The 27,548-nt window shown below is 40.5% G+C and overlaps 1 protein-coding gene across 29 annotated transcripts in view; it reads left to right on the forward strand.

Annotated features, from left to right (window-relative positions):
- BCLAF3 (BCLAF1 and THRAP3 family member 3) overlaps positions 1–18,643 on the forward strand; it is a 61,880-nt gene extending 43,237 nt beyond the window's left edge. For 10 of the 29 annotated variants that reach the window (XM_067023801.1, XM_067023796.1, XM_067023806.1 and 7 more), the window contains 4 exons: positions 1,571–1,685; positions 4,403–4,501; positions 8,110–8,265; positions 17,582–18,643. In XM_067023801.1, coding sequence (XP_066879902.1) covers positions 1,571–1,685; positions 4,403–4,501; positions 8,110–8,265; positions 17,582–17,611 — 400 coding nt within the window. In that variant the 3' untranslated portion in view covers positions 17,612–18,643. Of the gene's footprint in view, positions 1–1,570; positions 1,686–4,402; positions 4,502–8,109; positions 8,266–9,395; positions 9,529–16,815; positions 16,844–17,581 lie in introns of all 29 variants that reach the window. The other 19 variants (XM_067023789.1, XM_067023785.1, XM_067023791.1 and 16 more) reach the window with 7 other exon arrangements.
- Positions 18,644–27,548: the final 8,905 nt, after the last annotated feature.

Below are 27,548 nucleotides of genomic sequence, written 5' to 3' on the forward strand. Positions count from 1 at the left end.
GGTGTAAGAGTTCTTTATATATTCTGGGTACTACCCGTTCATCAGATATATGCTTTGCAAAGAGGATTTTTTAGAGTCTATTGTTTTGTTTATAGAAGTAGTACATGCTAATGGTGAACATTTGGATAAATATAGTAAAGTATAAAAACAAAAATATAAGGCATTCTTAATTTCACCAGTCAGGGATGATTACTGTTAATATTTAGTACATTTCCTATCGTTTATTTTTTTCTGGGCATATATGTGTATATTTTAAATAAGTGAAATTATTCTCGGTATATGACTTTGCCCCCTACTGTTTTGACTTACTATCGTATCATGAACGTTTTGACAGAATATGGGTTTTTTTTAACATTTCAAAAAATCTTGAGTGGCTCTTCCATGTCGGGTTCTGGGGTCAGAGCTGGGACCACAGAACGAACCATCTGCAGTGCGTCCTGTGAAGGGATCGCACCTTGCTTGGTGAGAAGGTGCACCAGTAGTTACAAACACTTGTGAAGACCCCAAAGTGCCACATGTGCACATAGCAGGGACACCTTAGTCCACCTCAGAGGGGTCTGGGAAAGCCTTCTTGGAACAGGTGCAAGTGGGGCTAAATCTTGAGGTTGATCTGAGTTGGAAGGAAATTACAGTAGAAGGCACCCAATGGGCCAGTGCGTGGAGGCAGGCGAGGTTGTGGTGTGTGCCGAGAGCCGCATGGAGCTGATGTTCCCGCAGCTCGGTGTGGGTGTTGCAGAGATTGGGATGGAGCAGCCGGCAAGGCTGCAAGGGCGTGCGCCGGAAGAGTCTTGGGGGTCAGTGAGGAGGAGTGTGGATTTTGTCCCCATGTCACTGGGGGTCCTGTGGGAGGAGTGTAGCAGGGCCGAGGCCGTGAGCCGTTTGTTCGCCACAGAGCAGGAAGGGTCTGAGCACCACTGTGGGAGAGGTGGGATGTGACAGGGGTAGGACCCCCCCAAGGGCTGTGGGAATGAGGCCCCAGGGTTAGAGGAGAAAGAAGCCCAGGGAAGGAGCTCCCTCCCAGGTAGGACTGGCCAGGAATAGCCCTTGGCGGCCTCTGGGCCTCACTACAACAGGAGAGGGGAGCCAGCAGTATCAGAGGCCCCAGCTCTGCCAGTGAGCAGGCCTGAGCCGCTCACCGGCCTCTTCTCTGGAGCTTTCACCACTGAGTCTCTTGGCAAGGGGGACTGTCCCGTGCTGCCAAAGGCTCAAGAGCCGTGACTGTCTTCCCTCAGGAAACATATGCTCTGCATATGTATGGTTTCGGGGGTTACAGCCCTAGGAAGCCTGTCCTTGGACTCCAATTTAAGAACCCTGGTCCTAGGAATATGGTTTTCCCCCTATCACTAACTGCCAACTTTGCTAAATAGTGTTTTTTGATAAATGAGAGTTTTAGCCCTGGTAAATATTATTTGTAATTTTAGTAGTGATAGATCATTGAGTTTTTTTTTTTTTTTTTACTGTTGCGCTGCTTTAATTGTTTCCAAAGGGTGTAATTTGATTTCTCTTGTTTATTTGTCGGGTAAATGTAAACTAATAAAAAATTCTTATTTTCTCTCTTTCATTTTATTAGGAGCGATCAGCATTCCAGTTTTTCAAGGTTGAAGAATACTCATGTTGATGGATTCCAAAAACCTACATGTTTGGTAAAATCAAATTTTAGAAAATTTATTCAGAAACCTTACTTGGTAAGATTGCAGTTCCAACTTTTTTATTTTTGTATGTTCCATTTTCCTTCTCACATGTATCTATAGGTACAGGGATCACCAGTATTTTTCATAATGTTTGTAACTGTTCATTAAATAAGTGTTATGATTCTGTTGTTCAGTGTTAAGATTCTGTTGAGGCTTATAGTTATTATGACCGAAGAAGTGATCATCTCATTTGATTTATCACAATTTTATTGCACTTATTATAGTACTAGCTTTCTTAAATTTTTTTGAAACAACTTTATTAAGGTATATTTTACATACCATAAAATTCACCCATGTAAGGTGTACAATTTAATGATTTTTTGTAAATTTACCAAGATGTGTAACCATCACCATAATCCAGTTTTAGGACATTTTCGTGACCCCTTTTTGAACCCTCAGGCCTATTTATTTATTCCGTGTTCCCACCCACAGCTAACAACTAATCTACTTTCTGTTTCTAAAGATTTGCCTTTTCATAGGGCAGTTCACAGAGTGGCAGCTGGCTTCCATAAGAGCAAGCAAATGACAGCTAGAAAGATGGAAGCCAGAGTCGATTTGTAACCTAATCTCAGAAGTGACATCCATACTTCGACCATACTCCAATTGTAAGAAGCAAGTCACTAGATACAGACCACACTCAAAGGAAGGGAATAGCATAAGGGCCTGGATTCTGGAAGGTGGGGATGATTGGGAGCCTGGTCAGAAGCCGCCTGGTACAGTCTTCCCATTGGCCCCCAGTGATTCACATCCCTTCATGTGCAAAATACACCCCCTCCCTCTCAAGGTCCCCCAAAGTCTCATCTCATTACATGTGTCTTTATGCACTTATTCAAATATATAGGCTTAGCATAAACTCAAGATGACTACTAGGAAAAGGGTTTTATATGACTTTTCTTAAACTGGGGAGAGAAATAAAGGTGTGAAAGAGGAAGATTTGTGAGAAGTACAGACTCCATAGCAAATGGAATAAATAGAAGGTTATAAGACTATTGATTTTGGAGAAAGAAACTGTCTTCAAACTGGGCCCCATCGGGCTTCCCTGGTGGCGCAGTGGTTAAGAATCCACCTGCCGGTGCAGAGCACACGGGTTCGAGCCCTGGTCCGGGAAGATCCCACATGCCGCGGAGCAGCTAAGCCCGTGCGCCACAACTACTGAGCCTGCGCTCTAGAGCCCGTGAGCCACAAATACTGAGCCTGCGTGCCACAACTACTGAAGCCCACGCACCTAGAGCCTGTGCTCTGCAACAAGAGAAGCCCCCTCAATGAGAAGCCCGCGCATCTCAACAAAGAGTAGCCCCCGCTTGCCACAACTACAGAAAGCCTGCAGCAAGGAACGCCCAACGCAGCCCAAAATAAATAAAAATAAAAATAATTTAAAAACCAAAGGAAGCAACCACCACCTTTAGGGAAGAAAGCATAGAGCTCTAGAAGCTTAGAGAAAGGCTGCTGTGAGCTGGGTGTGGACCTCCGAGGAGTGCAGGCTGCCCAGCTGGAGCTGGCTGTGTCAAAAACAAACAAACAAACAAACTGGAGGCTGAACCAAAGGACCACTGCCAGGATGAAAAGCAGAACAACAAACATACAGGAAGGAGCAACCCCGCCTCCTCTCTTCCAGCCTTCTAGTCTCCGTCCAGTGTCCCTGTGGGTGGGATCTAAGTGGGAGCTGGCTTCAAGGACTGACTCCCAGTCCAAACCCCAAGTCGAGTATAGAGTGAGAGTTGGGAGTCTGAGATCAAGCTTAGGTACTAAGCAGCACACATCCCATCGGGGTGCACTGGTAAATGGAATAGACAGAGCAGCCCCCAGGAGCCCACCACCAATGATTCCGTCCCTTCACCTGATGATGAAGTGTGACCCATATTAATGCTGACTGAAAAGATACTTCCCTTTTGATCGAATGGATTCCTGAATGGAGGAAAATCAGCCTGCGTGGATGCCCACACCGTGTAAATATTGTACCAAGAATGTTATCATACGCATCCTAACATTTAATCTTTACAGAATAGTCAGTTCTGCTAGAACACAACATAGGCTTTCTTAAAAAAAAAAAAAAATGGGCCCCATCTTTTCTGCTCCCATCAAAGGTTTCAGGTTCTTTGTAGTTACAGTCTTAATACTCTGCCTTCTGTTACTTTCCTAGTCATGGCAGGAGCATCTACTCAGAGCAGGTACCCAATTCAGCAGCACCTGCCTCCTATAGCGTTGAGAATTTGGGTTCTCAGTGGCAACTCTTTAGCAACTCCTAGTAATAATGGCTTTGTTTCTCTTCTGGATGCCTGAATAAAATACTAGATTTACAGTCCATTTTCTAAAAGTCATCCATTGTGTTATACAGGAGTATGTATTTTGTTACACTTCTCACATTCATGAATTAAACCAACCCCACACAAACTAGCATGGGTTACATGAAGGAAGATGTGTGTATGTTCATACAGCTAAGGTACATGCTATATGTTTTGTGTTCTTAATCCCATGCATTTAAAACGTGTATTTTGGGGGGACTTCCCTGGTGGTCCAGTGGTTAAGACTCTGTGCTTCCAATGTAGGGGGAGTGGGTTTGATCCCTGGTCGGAGAACTAAGATCCCACGTGCCGCACAGTGTGGCCAAAAACAAACAAACAAACAAAAACATGTATTTTTTGAATGGTAAAATGAACTTTTTAAAATAAAATTTAAAGTATATTAACCATACTAATACTTTTTTCCTGCAGAATTATCATACTATGCAGAGAAAAGACGTCATTACTCACAAACCATTTGGAATTGAGGGAAACCATCAAAATACAAGAGGCTTTAGAAGAACTTTTAAGGTAGAGTGCTATTCTCCATCTAATTCTAGCTTTGGGTTTTTGCTTTGAACATAATGTTCTAAGTGTTGGTAAATTAAAAGCTTTTTGTTATATTTCAAATAGTAGCTTTAAATTAGTATTTCCGGATTATAGTTAACTGTAATCAGGTTAATGATGACCCCTTTCCTCAGGACTTGATTTTCAATTTTTTTTTTTTTTTTTTAACCAGTGGAACCCTTTTTCAAATATTACATGGAAACTCAAATACATAAAACAGATCCAGATGGAGTGGCTCTAGGTGGAGAGGTGGGCAAGGTCCCAGACCTTCCCTTTAAGCCTGCCTCTTTACCCGTAAGATGTAAGCACATAGCTATAGAGCCTTCTCCAGGATTCAGTGATTGAAAAACCCTGCCCATAGACACACAACCCTCAGAGGCCTTCTGGATCATCAGAGAAAGAGACTCTGGTCCGACATGCTTTGTTAAAGCATATTTCATCACATTCTAATTATTTGTACAGCTATGTCTGATGTCAGTGATACTTTTAATCAATGAACATGTTTGTTTTTCCAGAACACTTCATCCCCAAACATATGGAATAAGCATTATAGTGCAAAGTATTGTGTTTCTCTCTCCTTGCTCTCATAAATTGAGGTGCTTTTAAAATCCATTTTGACTGAATTTCATGCTTATGATAGGTCCTTTTTTCATATTTTTCCACTCTACGTTGTCTCTTTCCCCTCCCCCCAAAAAGAAAAGAAAAGAACCTGTTTTAGGGTTTTTTTGTATTTTTAATTATTAGTTAATTAATTAATTAATTTTTAAACCTTTTAATTTATTATTGTTTATTTATTTATTTAGTTTTGGCTGCCTTGGGTCTTTGTTGCTGCGCACAGGCTTTCTCTAGTTGCAGCGAGTGGGGGCTACTCTTCACTGCGGTGCACAGGGTGCGCAGGCTTCTTACTGCGGTGGCTTCTCTTGAGAAGCACGAGCTCTAGGCACACCGGCTCAGTAGTTGTGGTTCGCGGGCTTCAGTATTTGTGGCTCACGGCCTCTAGAGTGCAGGCTCAGTAGTTGTGACGCACGGGCTTAGTTGCTCCGTGGCATGTGGAACCTTCCCACCAGGGCTCAAACGTGTGTCCCCTGCATTGGCAGGCGGATTCTTAACCATTGCGCCACCAGGGAAGCCCAAGAACCTCAGTTTATTTTTGGTGAAAGTAGCAGGCAGTCTGGCTAGAGTAGTTAGCTCATTAGGAGGAAGTTAGTATGAGCAGAAAGGTAGTATAAATGATCTCCAAACCATAGACTCGGAGTGTACTTGAGTGATCTTCTGTTAATACCTTGGCTTCCTGAGTCAAAATTCTTGGTGTCAAAAGATTTTTTTCAGGGAATTCCCTAACCGTCTGGTGGTTAGGACTCCACCCTTTCACTGTGAGGGCCTGGATTCAATCCCTGGTCAGGTAACTAAGATCCCACAAGCTGTGCGGTGGGGCCAAAAAAAAAAAAAGAAGATTTTTTTTTTTGTCAGTGGGAGTAACACGATTTGTAGCCATTGCATAGATAACATTTTTAGCCAGTGGTTCATGTACCTAAAAGCATGTGTGACATTAGGTTTTCAAAAATAGGTAGGGCCATAGACTGTATAAACATGTTTTGGGACTTCCCTGGTGGTCCAGTGGGTAAGACTCCATGCTCCCAATGCACGGGACCCGGGTTCGATCCCTGGTCTGGGAACTAGATCCCACATGCATGCCGCAACTAAGAAGTCTGCGTGCCGCAACTGAAACATGCCACAACAAAGATCCCACGTGTTGCAACTAAGACCCGGTGCAGCCAAATAAATAAATATTTTTTAAAAAAACATGTTTTATACCATCTTTTAATCTCTTAAGTAATGAGGCATAAAATCAACTACAAATGTAATGTCTGTATAACTCAGAGACGGTGTAGTTGGGCTTTCAGATTGAAGTGTTTCCTACATGTTACACTTCTCATTGGTCAGATGTAGTCAATTGTAGTAATTTTTCTAAGACTGTTATAAGATCTGTTTCCTGTTACCCATTCTCCTTAAGGGAAAGGTCTTTAACATTAACTTATTTAAAAAATGGTTTTCAAAATATGTGCATTAATCTTTCCTTTTGACCAATCATTTAAAGCTATGTAATGTTATATGGTTGTTTAGAAATTCACAATTCTTTATAGTAAAGTAGGGGGAAGAAATAATCCTTCCTAAGAAGAGGATCTCTTTTCATTAAATTTACTTTTTACATAAATTGGACTAATTCAAAGCCAGATAGTAATCACCTTATTAGATATGTAAAAATGGGCAACGTAAATCTCAAGATTAGCCCTGATGTATGAAGTTGGTGCAGATAGTTTTAACAAAATTATAGTGTCTCATTATAATTCTGTTTTACCTGAAATTGTTTGTAGCCTTAAGAAAATAATTGGAAAATAGGCCTGGCATAAATACTTTTTAATAAACTTTTGTGTTTCATTATGCATAACATACCCATTGATTTAACCATCATTGTGGAAAGAAGAATCTACTTAATTTTTATAATTACTCCTTTGTAAGATACCATTTGTACATTTCCCACATGGGACACACACAAATATTCCTTGTCCTCTATGTCCATTGTAATATTGGGCAGTATGCAGGTCAGGAAATGTCTTGTTAAGTATAGCTCTTATCTTGAAAATATGTGCTGTAGTGGGATTTTTATGCTAAAGAAAGATTGACTCAAAAGTACTGACAAGAGGGACTTCCCTGGTGGTCCAGTGGCTAAGACTCCGTGCTCCCAATGCAGGGGGCTGGGTTCGATCCTTGGTCAGGGAACTGGATCCTACATGCCACAACTGTGATCTGGCACAGCCAAACAAATAAATAATTTTTTTTAAAAAAGGTACTAAAGTTAGTACCTTTAACTAGAGTAAAGTTAAGAGAGTTTTTGATTCTTTTTTTCAATTTTAAAAATTTATTTGGCTGTGTCGGGTCTTAGTTGCAGCATGCGGGATCTTTCATTGCAGCACACGGGCTCTTCATTGTGGCTCACGGGCTTCTCTCTAGTTGTGGAGTGTGGGCTCTAGAGTGCAGGCTCAGTAGTTGCGGCAAGTGGGCTTCGTTGCCCCACGGCCATGTGGGATCCTAGTTCCCCAACCAGGGATCGAACCCTCGTCCCCTGCATTGGAAGGTGGATTCTTAACCACTGGACCACCAGGGAAGTCCCAAGAGAGTTTTTGATTCTTAAATAGATGTTGATACTTACTGTCTTCCCCCACCCAGTTGGGATTTGATATACTTCACTATGAATAAGAAGGATAATTCTGAGGTTTTTAAAGTTGTCTTTTTCTTAGTATGATAAATTTCAAGAATTTCAAAATTTAACTTAATAGTTTTAAAAATTCATTTATATAAAATATTTTAAAATTATTATTATACAAAATAAACTAGGAAGCTAGTTTGAGGAAAACATGCTTTATTACCATCATTAACCTTTTCTCTTTAAATATCTGTAGTACCTAGAATTAAGGGAAGCTCTAAGTTCCAGACCTTTTCCCCTTTCTTATACTAATAAAATAGACTTGGAAGCTATAGTTTTAACATTTAATTTTTTTTTTCCTTTACAGACCAACTTTAGAGGTGGCACATTTCAGCCCCAGTATAAATCAGGCCTAGTACAGAAGAGCTTGTGCATTCAGGCTAAATATCAGCGTTTACGGTTTGCTGGTCCAAGCGGATTTATCACTAATAAATTCAGAGAAAGATTACTGAGGAAAAAAAAGGTTAGTTGGATTATGATCATTTAAAAATGTTGACTGACTTTTGAACTCCTAAAGTATCTATGTTTAATAGATAAATTCAGTTTGTAATGTAATTTTGACTTAAGAAACAACCTAGATATCAATGTTCTCATTGCATGATAATTGAAGAATGCCTTAGCTATTATACCTCAAATACTTTGAATATGCTAGCTGTTTGAACTTTTTACTTTAGAATTTCTGTTGTATGGTTAATCTTTGAAATGGAAAATCAGGTAAAGACTTTTACCTGATATATTTTAGCCTGATACAATGTGAATTTTCTAGGTACCAAAAAATATTGAACTGACTACATAAAAAGGGTACATAATTACAAAATACACTAACTTTTCTTTTTTTCCCATTCATTTATGTTTTTTAATTGTGATAAAATATATATACCATAAAATTTGCCATTTTAACCATCTTTATACAATTCAGTGGCATTAATTACATTCACAGTGCTGTGCAACCGTCACTACTATATGCTAACTCTAACTATTAATAAAAAGTTTCATTACTTGATAATTTGGATTGTGTACTCTTTTAGTTGTGGATTGATTTTATTTAAATTCACCATGTTGGTATTTGAAAATACAGCATAAATATCATATAAAAATAATGTCTGCAAATTATATTTTAAATGAGAACAATAGCATTACATCTGTTGAGGCATGTTTGTCAATTTTTGACTCATTTTTGTTAATAATTTGGGGCTAATATTTTCTTCTGAGTAGATGATGTATATCTAGTGTTGCTATCAAATAATCTAATTGTGGTTTTATACATTTTCTAACCTTCAGTGTTCCCATAAATATTCATGCTTGTATAGACTTTACACTGAACTTACTTAGTGATTTTAGTAAAACTTACTTTTCAAAAGATGGACCAGTAGAATGGAGTTGACAACTGATGTTTTTTTGAAGTTTTAGCGTTGAAGAGAATATCTTCTGTAACTTCTCCCACCCCTCAATTTTAACTGAGTGCGTTAAAAGCGGTTTTTAATTTCATTGTGTATATCACTCTTGGTGTTAGGGAAGCTATCTGTCGTTTAAAAACATGAATGTAACTGGAGTCATTTTCCCCTCTCATACACCTCCCTATGTTGGACCAAGGTGCTGCTTCTCTTCCTGTCTCATATGGCAAGTTTCTTTGCAGCAGATCTTCTAGGCATTCATCCCCAGTCACAGGTGGCAGCCTGGCTGTTCTCAAGGAAGCTGGTCATTGATCCCCACTCGAGGAGGAAGGGTGAGGCAAGCCTTTTCCTCAGTTGCAAGGTTGGGTTTCAGGTACATATTGTGTGCTTTTCTTCTGTTAGCTCTGTGCTGAACTTTGATTGTTAGCTTCATTTAGCTCCATTTTTACCTCTGTTTTTTAGATGATTTGGGGCTCCTGAGTGCTTACTTGACTGTCTGCCTCAGCCTGCAGTTTCTGTATGCTCATTGAACTTGCTCCATTTCCTCATCCTTTTCTTTGCCTCAGCTTGCCCCATTCCTGCTGGCCACCCAGTTCTTCCAGACCACATTGCCCGCCAGTCTCACTTAACAACCAGTAGAAACCAGACATCAAGCCTTCATCTTAGGACATAACAAGTGTGTCCTAGAAAGAGCCACAACCTGCTATGGGTCTCCAGGCTTTAGGGCCTAGGCTTTTTGTATCATCTAGAATGTAGCAGTTGCTGTTAGAGTCCTGGGCAGATCACAGCCTCGCCTTCCTCTTGCCTTTTGCTGCCAACTGAGAGCTTTAGAAGTCGTCGCCACACACTAGATTTTTAAAGAACCAGTGTCTATTACTCTTTTTCTTGGGCCTACCATTCTGGATGCTGCTTCCTAGATGTTCGTGTTGTAGCTACTTTGACATGAGCTTTTTCAGCCTGGCTACTTTCAGTACCTGCACGCAAGGCATAGCCAGGCTTTGTATAGATTTGTGTTTGAACTAGGCCCACCTCTATGAGCATGGCGTGAAATCAGGCACCCTACTATTAGCACCCTTCTGAACAGTTGGGCTCCACACTCTCCTAACCTTTAGGGAAAGGAATGAGGCATCACATCTGCTCTGTTTCTGCCAAAGTCTGAACTAAGGTACTTTAAAAAAAATCTTATTAGTTATCTATTTTATACATATTAGTGTATCCATGTCAATCCCAGTCTCCCAATTCATCCCACCACCCCACCACCACCACTACTTTCCCCCCTTGGTGTCCATACGTTTGTTCTCTACATCTGTGTCTCTATTTCTGCCCTGCAAACCATGAACTAAGGTGTTTACAGCTTACTTGGCCTTAGAGCTGTCCTAGTAGTGTTGTGCTACCCTGGAATCCCATTCCATATGTACAGACTGACAATTTAGACCTATTACTCCATTTTACCTTGGCTTTCATGCCCTAAAGAAAAGAAGTGAAGGCCTGGACTCTTTGGTTTCTTCCAGTGTTGCTTCATCCCAAGCTTTAGCATTGGGGGGGAACTTTGAAGGTCCTGCCCTGGAGAGAAGTCTTAGTCCAGGCAGCATCTGTACCCTGCTTTGGCTTTTTGTCCTACTAAGGAGTTCATTGTTTTCATTATTAGACCACCAACTAGATTAAGGATGCATGGTTAATTAATTAATCTAGGTGTCCTGGAACTTCTTGAACCTGAAATTAGATATGAACCTATGTATTTCCACATGCCTCAAAGTCCACCAGGAAAGTTTAGACTGGTCTTGTCTGGATTCCTCACTCCCTCACCATATTGAAATGTCTGGGCTGTCAGTCATGGCCTGAGTTTCTTATACTGTTCATCTATAGTATAGTCTGGTTACTGTGCCATCAGACATGTGCTTCTTGTGTCCATTGCCAAACAGCTTCCGGGAAGAGTTGGGGAGATCCTAGATGTGCTTCTGATGTGTCCTCTTGTCCACTTACCAGAATAATCGTGGCCTCCCTAAAACTGAATTCGCTCCCCAGCTGCCTACAAAGTAGTAAGATTCCCAAGCAGTATTAGTAAAGTACAGAACTAAAATGCTTCCTCCTCATTCATCATGCACTTGTCATATTAACCCCATTCTGGCACCCAAATTCCATTTTATTATGTTTCCTTTTTCTTGGATTCTGTGCTTGGGGTGGAAGATGAGGAGATGGGAGAAATGTCTCTTACCCCCTGGAAAGCAGCTTGTGTTTTATCCACTGTCATTCACAAGCACCCCCATGAAATATTCTCTGCTCATCATAGAAGGTTTTCAGAAACTCTTGAGGGTCTGACTATGTACCAGACTAGGATGGAGAACCTATTCAGAATTCATGAAGCCCCCGCTGGGAACATTGCCTCTGAAAAACTTGTAGCAATTGTGTGTTTGGTCAGGAAAACATGGAGTTCCTCAGCATCCTAGACTCTCCAGTAGTCCCCTGGTACCTGTCAGCTCGGTGCCTACCAGAGCTCTGCCCCTGGATAGAAAGGGGGGAAGGAGAGAGCAGAAAGACACTGTGAGAAGGAAGTTAAGAGACCAGGATTCATGGCTTTTGGGGTTGGAAAAAAACCATTAAAGACATGGGGTACAAAGATAGAACAGGAACCAAGATCAGATCAATCAGCAAGAACCTGTTATACTGCTGCTGTGTCCCTCGAGCTGAAGGATGCTGGGGCACAAAAGAAGTGATTATTGTGATGGTTGCACAACTCTGTGAATACACTAAAAACCATTGAGTTGTACACTTTAAATGGGTGAACTGTATGGTATGTGAATTATATCTCAGTAAACTGTTAAAAATAAAAATAGCACTTGCTCTCCTCCCCAGACCACTGATATCTCCTCAGGGTCTGTAGTTCTCACAGCTAGCCAGCCAAGCTAGAAACTTGTCGTACTAACCCTCCCAGTTTTCCTTCTGACTGCGATTGTCACAGGTGTTCTTATTTGTATCACCCATCCATTGCTCCATCCAATTCATTCATTTTAATAGCCGCATATCAGTCCACTCTATGGATGTCTTATTTATTTCAGTGCTTTTCAAACCTCTTTTGCTTACATACCCTAAAATTATGAAAAATTATCTACCTCCTTGTACATTTTTAGGTTGGTATCTAATACTTTTTAATCATAAGTTTAACTTGTTATAAAGGATAGAATTTCTGGCTTATTATAAATAGAGAGTCTTAAATAAAACTGTTACCTCATTGTTTTAAATCTCTTCAGTGAACCTGCACACCACAGGAATTTGGTAACTAACATCCATTTTTTTACAGTATGCAGATGAGCTCTTTTAACAAGTGGGAAATATTACATCATTCTTTTTTTTGCCTTGAATTTGAATTCCATTCTGTTTGCCCCATAGACTTTTTTTTTTTTCCGGTACGTGGGCCTCTCACTGTTGCGGCCTTTCCCGTTGCGGAGCACAGGCTCCGGACGCGCAGGCCCAGCGGCCATGGCTCACGGGCCCAGCCGCCCCGCGGCATGTGGGATCTTCCCGGAGCGGGGCACGAACCCGTGTCCCCTGCATCGGCAGGCGGACTCTCAACCACTGCGCCACCAGGGAAGCTCTGCCCCATAGACTTTTATTTTTGAAAGTCTTTTATTGCTCACCAAATCAAATTTGACACATAATATTAATAGATTTCTGTGACTATTAGGTGTTAAATATTTCCTCTGGATTGAATGACCATTACAGTTGATCAAAATAACGTAAATGTATTACAGATTTCGTTAAGTATTGATCAGATAAAAGTTTTATTGGAAATGCATTTCTCTTTTCAATTAGTTTGGGTATTCATAGATAAATATTACTTATTAGGAATAGAATAATAGTGTTCAATTATCAATTCCATTTTTTCTTTTTATAAATATAAGTCCCGAGAAACCTTGTTTATATGATTGTATAGACTGGAATGAAAGAACTTTTATTATAACAATGCCACTCCGTTCTTTGGACTCACACTGAATTATAGGCCAAAAGGTCACTTAGTGATCTATCCTCAAAAAGTATTTTGAATGTTCTTTTACTGACAGCTTGATTTTGTCCTCCTACAATTAAACGAAAGCAAAGAAATGGAAAGCGTCCGACTTGCAGAAGTATGCTGCTTATTACTAGCTGCTAGGGTTGGTTCACTTTCTTGGCACCATCACCAGTATTTCCAATTTCCCCCTCTTTTTGGCGGCGGGGGGGTCCCCAGGTAATGCAAAGTATTAAGATTCAGGATGAGAAGGTGTATCTTCCTAGTATAAAAGTGGGAGGTAGGGAATCAGCCTTAACCAATTGTACAGGCAGCTTATTTTGGAAAGCAAACGTTGAGAATTTGAAGATCTGGAAATTGATTCCCTCCGAACTGTCTGTACGCACATACTCACTGGAAAGTCTTCATATACCCCTAAGGGTATGTGTAAACCAGTTTGATGATTACTGACTTACTTAACCAATCGTCTGTTCATGACTTCAGGATAGTTTACAGGTTTTCATTATTTCCATTAAACCACTGTGCACATTGACATTTTGGTACCTTGCCATAGCTCCCTTTTTACTCATTTTTGTTCTTAACAGAAGTACATGAAAGTTCCTGTTTACCTGCACCCTAGCCAACATTCCACGTTATTAATCTTTATTATCTGTTGTCAGTTTAATAGCAGGAGATAGTTCTCATTTGCCTTTCTTCAATTATGAATGATGTGAACATATTTTGTATATGTTATTTGTCATTTGTGTTTCTTCCCTCAATTTCCTTAGTTCTATGTTTTACCAGTGTTTCTGTTGAGGGTTGGTACTTTTTCTTACTGATTTTTAAGAGCTCTTGATTTACTGAGGGTATTAACCTATCATATATTTTGCTCCTATTTATTTCATGTTAGTTGGCTGTTTACGGTGGCTTTTACATTACAGAACTTGTAAATTTTCATGAACCTGTCAGGTTAATCCTTTATGGCTTTTAGATTTCATATCATGTTTATGCTTATAAAAATTCCTTACTGTGTTTCCTTTAAGTGGTTTTATGGTTACTTTTTTCAACATATAAATACTTGTTCCTTTTAGAATTTGTTTTTATGACACAATATAAGGGCAGGATCTGATTTTTTTCCCAGTAGATAGTCAATTTTTCTAAAACTGCTTATTGAGTAATTTGTCCTTTCCCCACTGATTGAAAATGCCACCTTTACTGTATGCTACATTCTTAGGTATTCCTGGTCTGTTTGGGGAATCTTCGGAGCCTCTAACTTGCTCCCTTGCCTCCTGTGATTTGCTTATTCCGTCCCTTCACTAGTAACACAGTTATTGTCCCAAAACACAGTCTGAGTCTTATCACTCTTGTGCAGACACCTTCCAAGGATTCTGTTGCCTATAAAAAAAGAGACCAGACTTGTTAGCCAGGTCCAGCCCTAAGCTGCCTTTCTAACCACATTTTTCCATGCACCACCCTCTTTTTTGGAGCATAGTACATGTTTTCATGTATTTTTTAAAAATATTATTTCTTTTATTTTTGGCTGCAATGGATCTCCGTTGCTGCGCACGGGTTTTCTCTAGTTGTGGTGAGGGGGGGCTATTCTTCGTTGCTGTGCGCGGGCTTCTCATTGCAGTGGCTTCTCTTTTTGCGGAGCACGGGCTGTAGGTGCACAGGCTTCGGTAGTTGTGGCACATGGGCTCAGTAGCTGTGGCTCGCAGGCTCTAGAGCGCAGGCTCAGTAGTTGTGGCGCACGGGCTTAGTTGCTCCGTGGCATGTGGGACCTTCCCAGACCAGGGCTCGAACCCGTGTCCCCTGCATTGACAGGCGGATTCTTAACCACTGCGCCACCACGGAAGCCCATTTTCATGTATTTCTGTCTTTGTTCCTGACGTTCTCTTGGCTAGAAATAGCCTCCTGATCCCCATTCTTTTCTTATTAAACCCTGCTTTCCTTTTATGATCCACTGTAAAGCCTTACCAAAGCCCCCTGTTTAGCTCTTGTTTCATTTGGTCTCTAACTGTTGCTGTTTACCTTCCTATTTCCCCAAATAGTTGATCAACTCCTTGAGGACAGAGGGTACCTTATTAGCATCATGTCTCCCTGTATTACCTTTCATATAGTCTGTCTTTAAAAATGCTTGTTGAATGGAATCTAATCTAATCACACACACACACACACACACACACACACACACACACACCCATCCATAGCTCTAAAAAGTTAGTGAACAGCAGCAATTGTGTCAAGGGTCCCCAAGACCATCCCGGGTTCAGTGATTCGCTAGGAGGACTCAGAGGACTCAGCATGTGGTGGCGCTTGTAGCTGAGATGTTCCAGCGGAAGGCTGCACAGCACAATCAGCACGGGGAATTGGCGCACGGGCGAGTCCAGAGGACACCAGGTGCAGGTTTCCAAGACTCCCCTCCCAGTGGAGTCACGCAGGATGTACCTGAGTCCCCCAACAACGAGCTGTGACAACACGCGTGAAATGTTGCCAACCAGGGAGCGTCGTTAGAGACTCAGCGCCCAGTGCTGGTCACGTAGGCACCCCCTGCCAGGCACTTACCACATCCCAGACTCAGAACAAGAAAGCAGGTGTTCAGCATAGACCATGTTGTTTGCACAATTTATGCACTCATCAGTGGTGGGAACCCTCCTGAAATCTAAGTTCTTAGATGCCAGCCAAGGGCCCAACCTTATAATCAGGACTTTTAAACAATAGCGGGCAGGTATGCTATATTAACTCTTTTCTGCACAGCCATATTTTTGAAGAGCTTATTTTCACAGATGGTAAGTGCCTATAGAGAGGTGGAAAGGATCAGTGTGTTAGAATTGTTCAGGGAATGTATGCTAAGTACTGTGATTTCTACTCTATTCACCAAAGAGGTAGGTTGTAAGCTGAGTCATGGAGAGCAGGACTTAGAATGGGCTACAGCCAAAGATCCATTTTTGGGAGTAGAATGTGGAGTTGGGTAGAGACAGGGGTATGCAAATTACAGAGGACCTCGAAATCTGGGTAGAATATAGAGGATGTGATGTGGTGACAGTAGGACATCTTCCTAGACTGAGAAGGAGAAAGTGGTGTTTGAGGCTGATGGCTGGGTGAGCAGGTTCTGGGAGGAGGCAAGGTGCAGAAAGATCAACAAGGAAACAGTTGACTCAAGTGTCAAGTTATGAAAACCTAGAGGAGGGTGATGCTCATATGTCTAGTTCAGCATTCTGCTTAAAATAGGTTTTCAAATAATTGGAAGAATGCAGGGATCAGTCCGAGAGATAGTGTAGAAGAAGCCATGTCAAGGGTGAATGTGATGAATAATTCCACATTTTTATAAACAAGATGTTTCCGTTGAAAAAGTTAGCGTTTCCTTTTACAGTTGTTAGTAGGCAATAGATATTTTATTTGAAGATCAATGTAAATGATGTTTATATTATATAATGAGTAAAGAAATAGGATACAGTGTATTCTGGCTCTGTTTAAAGGAATGATGTTGACAAAAATATATATGCATGTATTTTGAACAATTCATTAACCAAAGTAGAAAGAAGAATTTTCTATCAGTACTGTTTTTGTTTGGAATTAAACATTTCCATACTAATATAAGTGCCAAAAAATAAATCAACTTTTAAATTTCTTTCAGTTTTTATAATGTAAGATCCTAGTGAAAGGTAAGGATATATTTATTAATAAGTTTTTAATGTCCCAGAAAAACATGTCATTCTACCATTTTTGCTCTTTTATTAGTTGCATGGTCCTATGTCCAGTTTGTGGTTGGTAATTTAATATTTTGCATAGCATCACAGTATAGAATTCACATTTGTTATCCTTTAATCATAGTCTTATTGTTATTGTGAATTCCTTTTCCTTTGTTTATTGAAGCCATACATCTTTGTACATTGTAGGTAACCATCCAAAAGCAGGAAAGCTTTCCCCCCTCTAATAGCTTTCTCTGCTGTTACCAGTCATGCTAGAAGACGCCATATAGTCTTAGAATTAGATACCATATGATGACAAAGATAAAGTACCCGTTTGAGGTTGTGCGTGTGTCACATCAGGCTCTGTTCTTGAGGGACTAAAGTTTACGAGTCTTGATTTTTTGTCAGTGATGTCCCCAGTGAAACTCGCCCAAATAGCAGAATGCTATTTTCATTAGCTTACTAATACCAGCCTATCAGTGCCATGTATATTTTTTGTCCTACTGACTTATCATTTGATATCCACTTTGATGTGTTTTGTTGTTACTTTGTGTCTTTGGGAATCCATATAGCTTTGTGGGGATCTTGAGTGCAAGTGGTAATACATTAATTAAAATATTTTGAAAATTGCAATGTAAACAAAACTCTAGCTCAGATGTTTTAACCAATGCTTCTTTTGAAGTCTGTATTTCTTTTGTTTTCTCTCAATAGGAATATACAAACATTGCCCCAGCAATCTAATCTGGAATTGTTACAAATGGAAATGACACTACAGGATGATATTTGGGAGCATCTTTTTGTCAAGAGTTAGAATTGGCACTAAAGCACTAATACTGTAACTATCTTGATAAAATAACTTTATTTTTCCGTAGTGGAATGCTGCAACTTTTTTACACTTAACAATTGCTTTTAAATTACAGTATTCAATTTAAAAGTTGTATTAACTACAGCTTCTTTTGCAAAAAGTCTCAAAAGGGCATTATTTGTTGATGCATTTTTCTCTGAGCATGGTTTCATAGAGAACTGAGTTATATCCAGACGTTTCTATGTTGAAAGTTTTGCTTATGTAATAAAAACAAAAACAAAAGTACCTGAATTGTATAGTGTCTGTACATGAAAGAACTTTAAACAGTGGCCTTACGTAGCAATTTTTATACCAGACTTTTCTTTTTCTGATGACATTTTGGCTTACAACTTGAAGTTTCTTAAGCTTCTGAAGATCAAGGTCTATATAATTCATACATTTCATATTATGACATAAGAAGTCGTAAGAAAAGGTGCTTCAAATTTTCCATCAGGTAGTTATGAGTGCACTGAATTTTTAGTAATTGGTTCATTCAGTGTTTTTCCACAACTATTTGCTCTTTTCCAACTTCAAAATGCTATTGTGGAAAATACATAAAGATTTTATAATGTGTATTCCATCTTACTTTCCCTCAGGGTAAGCTCATGCATATCATATTTTTTAAAGGCTTTTAAAAAAAACTGACAGACAAAATCTCATATTCAGAAATTGTACTTTACTACTACAGCATTACACATTTTGCAAGCACATATTATAAAGTGTTTATTTTCAGTTCAGTTGTATTGAGTACCTACTATATGTAAGATAACATTGGTAGGATTTTAAATGATATTTTAGGTCTCAATACCTTATTTCTTTATGTTTTCTGTGTTCTGCTTAATAGTTCATATACATTCCCAATTAAACTTTTGTGAAATGTTTAATTGTAATTAAATAAAATACTGTTGCTCCTTCTGCTTGAAGCAGTTACTTGCCAGTTTGTGAGAACATTATTTTAATTTCGTGTGAGAACTACAGCCCTTGGTAGGATCTGTTGATAAGTAAACCACTGTTCTGCACTTACAAAGACAGAACTTTCTGCATCAAAATCTGGTAAGAACTTAACTTCTTCATGACTGGATTATGAAAACTTATTGCAAACGTTTAATTTTTTAAACATGCCTTTAAAAGATAGAGTAGCCATTTCCTTAGTGGGTCAGCAGTAAGGGGGCGGGCAAGAGTGTTTGATGCATTAAAATCGGGTAATAAATTTAGATGGATGGCCTGTCGTATGCTGTGTACTGTCTCTATAGGTCAGGTTTTTGGTTTTTTTTTTACATTCCACTTATGGCAAGAAAAAAATGCATGCATACAGCAGTATGACAACTTTGTATTGTGTTAAGTACCCATAACATCTGCCTTAAATTTTAAAATAATTTATATCATTTATTCCCATACTCTGAGGAACAGTTATAAACCTCGAATAGTTCATCATTAGGTTAATGCATATTTATTGCACAGATTCTGTGCTGAAACTACAGCAATGAACAAGGGAACAAGACACATAGAGGCTGCCTTTATGGTACGTACAGTCTGATAGGGAAAATGAACATTAAACATAGAAATGTAACTTGGGGACTTCCCTGGCGGTCCAGTGGTTAAGACTCTGCATTCCCAATGCAGGGGACGCAGGTTTGATCCCTGGTAAGGGAACTAAGATCCCACATGGTGCTGGGTGCAGCACAGTGCGGCATAGTCAAAAAAAGGAAAAAAAAAAAAAAAAAAAGGAAATGTAACTGACTAAACAAAGTTGGTTCTCTAGCTCTATTTTTATTTATTGTAGCACTTAAGGGTAAAATGGTTGATTCAATATTAATCATTCCACAACCGGTTTCCTATTTAGGCATAGTTGAATATACCTTTGGCACTCTCTCAAAATGCAAAAAGCATGTTATTTGCAAAATACCTATTTGTAACATGGATGTATTTAGAAAATATTGACTGCATAAGATCTAATGACTAAAAAGAAGGGCTTGCTTTATAATTTAAAGTATAAAATAAGGAGAGGGACCATGTCTGTCTTGTTCACCATAGCATTCCCAGCTGCTAGTATCCTACTTGACACATGGTAGGAACTCATTAAATATTAGTTGCATGAATGAGTAACAAATAGACTATGTCTATTAGGAATTAAATATCTAATTTTTGTGTGGAGGTGGAACAAAAGGTTATCCATAGCACTTTTTATTGACTGGAAAGAATTTGAATTCTTGAATGCGTAAGACTTTAGAAGAAAAGTTATTTTGATAAGTCACATATCATTGCCTTCTCACCTTCCTCCTCTGTGTGGTAGGCCCTTCTCTGGCCCTGGAAGACAAAGGTAGTAAGACACAGTTTCTGCTCTGAGACACCTAATCGACTGTTGGGGAAGAGATTCACAAAAACAAAGAACTGCAACCCACAGTGTGAAGTGCTATACGGAACGTAATATACTAAAGGTTGAGAGAGAAATTGGCATTCCTGGTTGAGCATCCCCTGGTCACATTTCTTTCTTATTGGTTTCACAGACCTCAAGAGGCACTATTCCATTGGTGGTTTTGCTGGTTTTAAAATTTGATGGGTTGGGGGAAACTGGGTAAAGCATACATGGGATCTGCGGATTTTTTCTTATAGCTACATGTAAATCTACAATTATGTCAGTGTAAGTTTCAGTTTTTAAAAAATCAGCCATAGTCTTATCACAGATAAAACTACTATAAATATTTTGGAGGATACATTTTTTTCTATTGGAAAAAACTGTTATATTTACATTATAATAATTTATGTAGATGCATCATATGGACCATCTTTTACCCAATAAATCCTACATTTTTCAGTAGTTTTTAGAAAAAGGATGGGAATACTTTCAGGTGGAAGGAAGCAGGAAAAGTAAAGCTGGATCAGAAACTCTCCTTTTCCATTATCTGGCAAACTCAATAACCAGCAGCCACAGATTCGCCAGTAGCAACCAAACAAGGAAGCACGGAGAAGATGCCAATGCAGCAAGGTGAGGTGTGACTTGCAGCCCCCCTCCACCCCTTAAGTAGCACTGAGCGAAGAAACTGGAGTGATGTGGAGCCCTGGTATGTACAAAGGTATGGCGAGCTGCGTCTGACCAGCAGAATAACAGTCGCCACACGCTAGATTCTTCTCGTATCACACTTTATTGGAGTACAGCTTGGTTAAGGAAAGATGGAAGGAAGACCCCGCAGCCTTAACGGCAGCTGCCTATATAAGATTCGGGGTACTGTGCAAGTCTCTGACTGGTTCATATCGAAGGCATAGCTACACGTCGCCTTCGGACTGGTTACTGCTCTAAAACCTTGTTAGCATATCTCAACGCATGCGCACTGGCTACAGGATGGATGACTCAGCTTTTTCTATCCTGCTTTGCGGCAACGCTTTGCCGCGCCCCACACAAAGGGACTGGTGCGGTGACCAGGTCATGCAGAGGAGAGTCAAGGAAAATCCTTGGGAAGGTGAGGGCTTTGCTTCTGTCTCAGGACTTCAGGGAAAGTGGAAAGATTCACCAGGACAAGGCGTTCTCTGGGTCGCCGAGCAGCTTGGGGAAGCCAAAGCTCACAGGATAAGATACACCTTTTGGTCCAGTGAGCACCAGTTCTGGACACTTAATGGGAACCCAGACGAGGGAGGATACCAGGTTCCCCAATGAAGTCCCACCAAAAGGAATGGTTATTAGCTCTGAATCCATTAAAATATACAACTAAGGTTTTAAAACTGAGGAATCAGAGTTGTGGAATAGAATGTAAATGTTAAAAATCGTGACAAAAATGAAAGTACGTTAATCAGTCGGGACATGGTGGGGGTGGGGTAAGGTGGGGTGGGGGAAAATGGGATGAATTCTAAGAACTAACCACCTCATCTTTCATGGGCAGGTGTCATGTCAAGTTATGGTGTCTAAGATTGTATTGTATAAAATAGAAGAAAACCTAGTGTCCAACCTTAAGTTTTTCAGTCTTTTTCTTGACTTTAATGCAGTGGTTGTCAAAGTATGGTTCCCCAACCAGCAACATCAGCATCACCCGTGAACTTGTTAGAAATGCAGATTCTTGGCCCCACCCCTGACCTACTGAATCAGGAGCTCGGGGGGTGGGGCCCAGCACAGTCTGTTTTTTTTTTTAACCGTATATTATTTATGTATGTGTGTATGTATGGCTGTGTTGGGTCTTTGTTGCTGCGCGTGGGCTTTTTCTGGTTGCAGCGAGCGGGGGCCACTCTTCATTGCGGTGCTCAGGCCTCTCGTTGTGGTGGCTTATCTTGTTGCGGAGCACAGGCTCCAGGCACGCGGGCTTCAGTAGTTGTGGCATGTGGGCTCAGTAGTTGTGGCTCACGGGCTCTAGAGCGCAGGCTCAGCAGTTGTGGCGCACGGGCTTAGCTGTTCTGCGGCCTGTGGGATCTTCCTGGACCAGGGCTCAAACCCGTGTCCCCTGCATTGGCAGGTGAATTCTTAACCACTGCGCCACCAGGGAAGTCCCCAGAAGTCTGTTTTAACAAGCCCTCCAGGGGATTCGGATGCTCGTTCAAGAGTTTGAGAATCACTGGCTTACTTAGGTCTTTTAGGAACCAGTAGACCTTATGATGAAAAAATATTAATCTCAAGTTGAGCAGCACCTTCAGTTTCATTTCTAATTTTTTTTCTGTAGCATTCAAATAAAGTTAACTAAAACTTTTAAAGATAAAAAGTATAGCAATTTTCACCATCAGTAGTGTCTGTACATGAATAGAGAGGTCAGGACATATGCCCACCCACTGTTAATACAGATGGTTTTTTAAGTGGTGGGATTATGAGTGACTCTTTGTGCTTTTCTGTCTTCTGGTCGAATGTAATGAACATTGTATCATTTTTATAAAATAAAGCCATTTTTTAAAAAAAGTGGTAAGAATATCCTATCCATTGTATATCTGTTACTAAAAATTCATGTAAACAAGCTTTACCTCCAAGGGCTACCTACTTCTCCTTAGTCTAGAGGGATTTGACTGCCTGTGTCCCTCCCACATCATCAAATGTGGATAAGCTTATTTATGTGTTGTGTTAGCTTTTTGATAAAAATTATTGATTTCTAATAATTTATAATTACATATAATTTAAATTCACTTAGAATAGTATGTAAAAGGAAGAAAAATGCATTCATAATAACACTGCTCATATATATTTAGTGTCAACTAACTTTTGCTATTTTTTATTAGTCTTTTTTTCTGAGCTTTATCTTTTTGGTAGCTGAGATCATATTTTATTTATGTATATTCAACCTTTGCAGATAGTCACATACATGTTTAAAATGTGTTTGCAGTTTGTATGACATTCAAGTTTATGTATTTTGGAGGGCATGGGATAGAATCCTATTCTCAGAAAGCTAAAAATGTCTTCTATCCATCTATCTGTTTATTTATTTATTTATTTTTGGCTGCACTGGGTCTTCGTTGCTGCGTGTGGGCTTTCTCTAGTTGTGGCGAGCAGGGGCTACTCTTCGTTGCAGTTCATGGGTGTCTCACTGCAGTGGCTTCTCTTGTTGTGGAGCACGGGCTCCAGGTGCATGGGCTTCAGTAGTTGTGGCACACGGGCTCAGTAGTTGTGGCTCATGGGCTTAGTTGCTCCGTGGTATGTGGGATCTTCCCGGACCAGGGCTCGAACCCATGTTCCCTGCATTGGCAGGTGGATTCTTAACCGCTGTGCCACCAGGGAAGTCCCCTAAAAATGTCTTCTAAAACCCTGACTTATTAACGTTGAGAGCTTGTTTTTGCTGTACATAATCATTTAAGCCATTAAAAACTAGTTTAAACTTTACAGGTAATTTTGTAAAGTAATTTCTTACCTCAAATTTTAATTCCTTCTAATGACACTTAAAATAATATTTAGTAAAGAAGAAATTGACTCCAATGTTGTGAAGTTCTTGCTGATGACAGTATTCTGCAAGGGATTGCAGGGAGTACAGTGCGATTAATTTAATGGTCTCTTCACAACTATGGTGAAAAAATGTTGCCTCGAAGTTCCTCAAAAAGCTAAACATGGAATTACCATATGATGCAGCAGTTCCACTCTTAGGTGTGTATATACCCACAAGAATTAAAAGCAGGGACTTATAAACTTGTAGTGGCAGCATTATTCACAAAAGCCGAAAGGTGGAAACAACCCAAGTGTCCATCAACAGATGAATAGATAAACAAAGTGTGGTCTATCCATACAATGGAATCTCATTCAGCCATAAAAAGTAATAAAGTGCTGATATATGCTACTTCGTGCATGAGCCTTGGAAACATTATGCTAAGTGAATAAGGCAGTCACAAAAGGACAAATATTATTTGATTCTACTTATATGAAATATCTAGAATAGATTGGAAGTAATTTGCTTTCTATTTAAAAAACATTTCTCCATTGCTTTGGCTCCTACTCCCGTATATGTGAACTGTTGTGTAACCTCTGAGAGATTTAGAATTTTCTCTTTTTCTCTGATATTCTGAAAGCTATCAACGACGGGTCTTTTTTGAATGGGTCCTTTGTTAGCTGAGCTCCTGTTGGGCCCCTTCCGCCTGGAAACTTAGATCCTTCCATTCGATGATAATTTTCCCCTTCCACCATCTCTATTTTGCTGAAGCTCTGTCCGAACCTCCCAACCCTCAGGGCAGCACCTGGCTATCTGGGCTCTTTTTTCAGTTGTTTACTCTTTACATCACCTTTGCTTTGTTTTCATTCATTTTTGTCTGTCTTCCAGAGCCCCCAGCTGTTTTGGTGTTTGTTGAATTCAATTATTTTCTCTTCCCTTCCTGGCCTCCTCCCCTGGACCTCTCTTCTCTGTCTCCTCTGAGGCCTCTCACCCTCTGTCTGCCGCCTTGTGCTGGTGATCCTGAGGGCCCATTCCCTGGCTGTCTTCTCTCCCCCAACATTTTTCTTGGATGATTTCATTTATATGCATGTCTTTTGATATCATGTGTTCATTAATGTTTTTTAAAAAGTTATCTCTACCCCTGACCTCTCTCCCCAAGCTCTACACACTTACTTCTATTTGTCACGTAGAAATGTCCACCTGAATGTCCTACAGCTGTCTCAAACTCATCCTGTCTGAAACTGAAATGAACCCCAAAGATGTTTTTCCTGTGTTCATGATCTTGGTTAATAGCCCCTGGATTCACAGAGAGACTCAGAATCCAGGCAGTCCTCTCAGATGCTGCTTTCTCCAGTATTTGGAAAACAAAAAATCTATCCTTGAATGACCAAGCCATTACTTGATCTCACCTTTATCCCATCTGATCTTTGTAAATACCCAGTGTGGTATGCAAGGCAGGTGGGGGGTAACATTGCCACAACTTTGAGATTACCAGAGGTTAAATGACTTTGCCAAGTTTATGTAGTTACTGAGTGGTGGAACTGGCAGCCAAGCTTTCAGACGCAGACTCGTCTGTTCTGACCCTAAGAATAAGAGCTCACGGGCTTCCCTGGTGGCGCAGCGGTTAAGAGTCCGCCTGCCAATGCAGGGGTCATGGGTTCGAGCCCTGGTCCAGGAAGATCCCACATGCCGCGGAGCAACTAAGCCCATGCACCACAACTTCTGAGCCCCCGTGCCACAACTGCTGAAGGCCGCGCACCTAGAGCCTGTGTTCCACAACAAGAGAAGTCACTGCAATGAGAAGCCGGCACCGCAACGAAGAGTAGCCCCCGCTCGCTGCAGCTAGAGAAAGCCCGCGCATAGCAACGAAGACACAACACAGCCAAAAACCAAGAGCTCCTAAGTACTAAGCACTTACTCTGTGTCAATAATGTCCTAGCACTCTCCATGTATTAACTCATTTCATCTTCACAGAAAGACTATGAGGTAGGTACTATTGTCTCCATTAGGAAACTGAGGCACAGAGGAGGTAAGTAATTTGCCCAAGGTCACCAGCTAATAAGTGCCAGAGCTGGGATTCAGACCCAGGCAGAGTTTCTTTCTTAAAGTCAGTGTACTAAGGTATGACTTATATACAGTAAAATTCACCTTTAAAAAAAAATTTTTTTTGGCCATGCCACACGGCATGTGGGATCCTAGTTCCTCAACCAGGGATCAACCCCCGCCCCCCTGCCCCCACATTGGAAGCGTGGAGTCTTAACCACTGGACAGCCAGGGAAGTCCCTAAAATTCACCCTTTTAAGGCATACAGTTCAGGGGCTTCCCTGGTGGCACAGTGGTTGAGAGCCCGCCTGCCGATGCAGGGGACACGGGTTCGTGCCCCCGTCCAGGAAGATCCCACATGCCGTGGAGCGGCTGGGCCCGTGAGCCATGGCCGCTGAGCCTGCGTGTCCGGAGCCTGTGTTCCGCAGCGGGAGAGGCCACAGCAGTGAGAGGCCCGCATACCACAAAAGAAAAAAAAAAAAAAAAAGGCATACAGTTCAATAGTTTTGACAAACCTATACAGTCACTTAATCACCACCACAGTGAAAATATAAAATACTTTTATTGCCACCCGAAGTTCCTTTGTGCCCCTTTGTGGGCAGTCTCCTCTCCCACCCCAAGCAAACATGGATGTGTTTTCTATCGCTATAATTCTACCTTTTCCAGAATGCCATATCAATGGAATCATGCAGTTTGTGGCCTGTTGTGTCTGACTTATTTCAGTTAACATAATGCTTTTATGATTCATCCTTGTTGTTGTATATATCTCATTAATTCATTCCTTTTTATTGCTAAGTAGTATTACATTGTCTGGATGTACCAGAATTTACTTATCCATTCGCTACTTGATGAGCATTTGTTCCTTCTACCTTTTGGCAATTACAGATTAAGTACAGGTCTTTATGTAAGCATATCTTTTTATTTCAATTGGGTAAATACCTAGAAGTGAGATTGTCCAGTCAAATGGTAAGTATATGTTTAACTTGATAAGAAATGACCAAACTTTTTCTAAGTAGCTGTATCATTTTACACTCTCGCCAGCAAAGTATGACAGTTCCAGTGGCTCCGCGTCGTTGCCAGCCTGTCATTTTGTTTGTGTTTTTAGCCATTCTAGTAGGTGTGAAGTGGCATTATCACACATTTCGACCAATTGTGTCTCCATCTATCTAAAACTTTTTTATTTGGAAATACACTTACCGAAAAGTTACAAGGGTAATACGAGGAACATCATTTGAAATACAGTTGGGTTTTATTTTTTTCAATTTGCTTTCAATTTTGCCTTTTTCCCTTTTCATCCTTGTTCATTTGCTTTGATTTTTTGAATATATAGAATATTAACATAACTCCCACAAATCAAAACTATGCAGAAGGATACACTAAGAGAAGTGTCACTCCGTCCCATATTCCTTCAACAACGTTCCCTCCCACTCCTTGTAGGTGACCAACTTCCAGCTTCTCCTTCCTGTGTTTTTGGGAACGACAAGCAGATACATGTATGTTTTCCTACTTCCCCTTTTTCCTGACGCAGAAGGAAGCATCTTTTATATCCTCTTTTCCATTTGGCTCTTTTCACTTAAGAAATCCTGGAAGTCACTCCCTGTCACTTTGTGAGGTTGTCCCCCTCCTTCTTTACAGCTGCAGTCCTCCACTTGTCCCTATGCCATTATTCAGCCACACTCGTGTTCAGACATTTCGGTAGTCTCTGATATTTTGCAATTACAAATAATGCTGTAAGCCATAACCTTGTGCATATTTATTTTCATCTTGTTGGAGGTGAATCTTCAGGGTAAATTGTAAGAAGTGAGATTGTTGGGCGGAACAGTAAACTGTATATGGAATATTCTTAGATACTGCCTGCTCTTCTCCACAGGATTTGTACCAGTTGGAATTTCCCACAGCCTGGCCAGTGGAATGTGTTGACAAGCTTTGAATTTTTGCCAGTCTGATCCATAAAAGTGCTATCTCAGTG

Source organism: Kogia breviceps, chromosome X (genome assembly GCF_026419965.1).
Source record: "Kogia breviceps isolate mKogBre1 chromosome X, mKogBre1 haplotype 1, whole genome shotgun sequence".
Classification (NCBI taxonomy): domain Eukaryota; kingdom Metazoa; phylum Chordata; class Mammalia; order Artiodactyla; family Physeteridae; genus Kogia; species Kogia breviceps.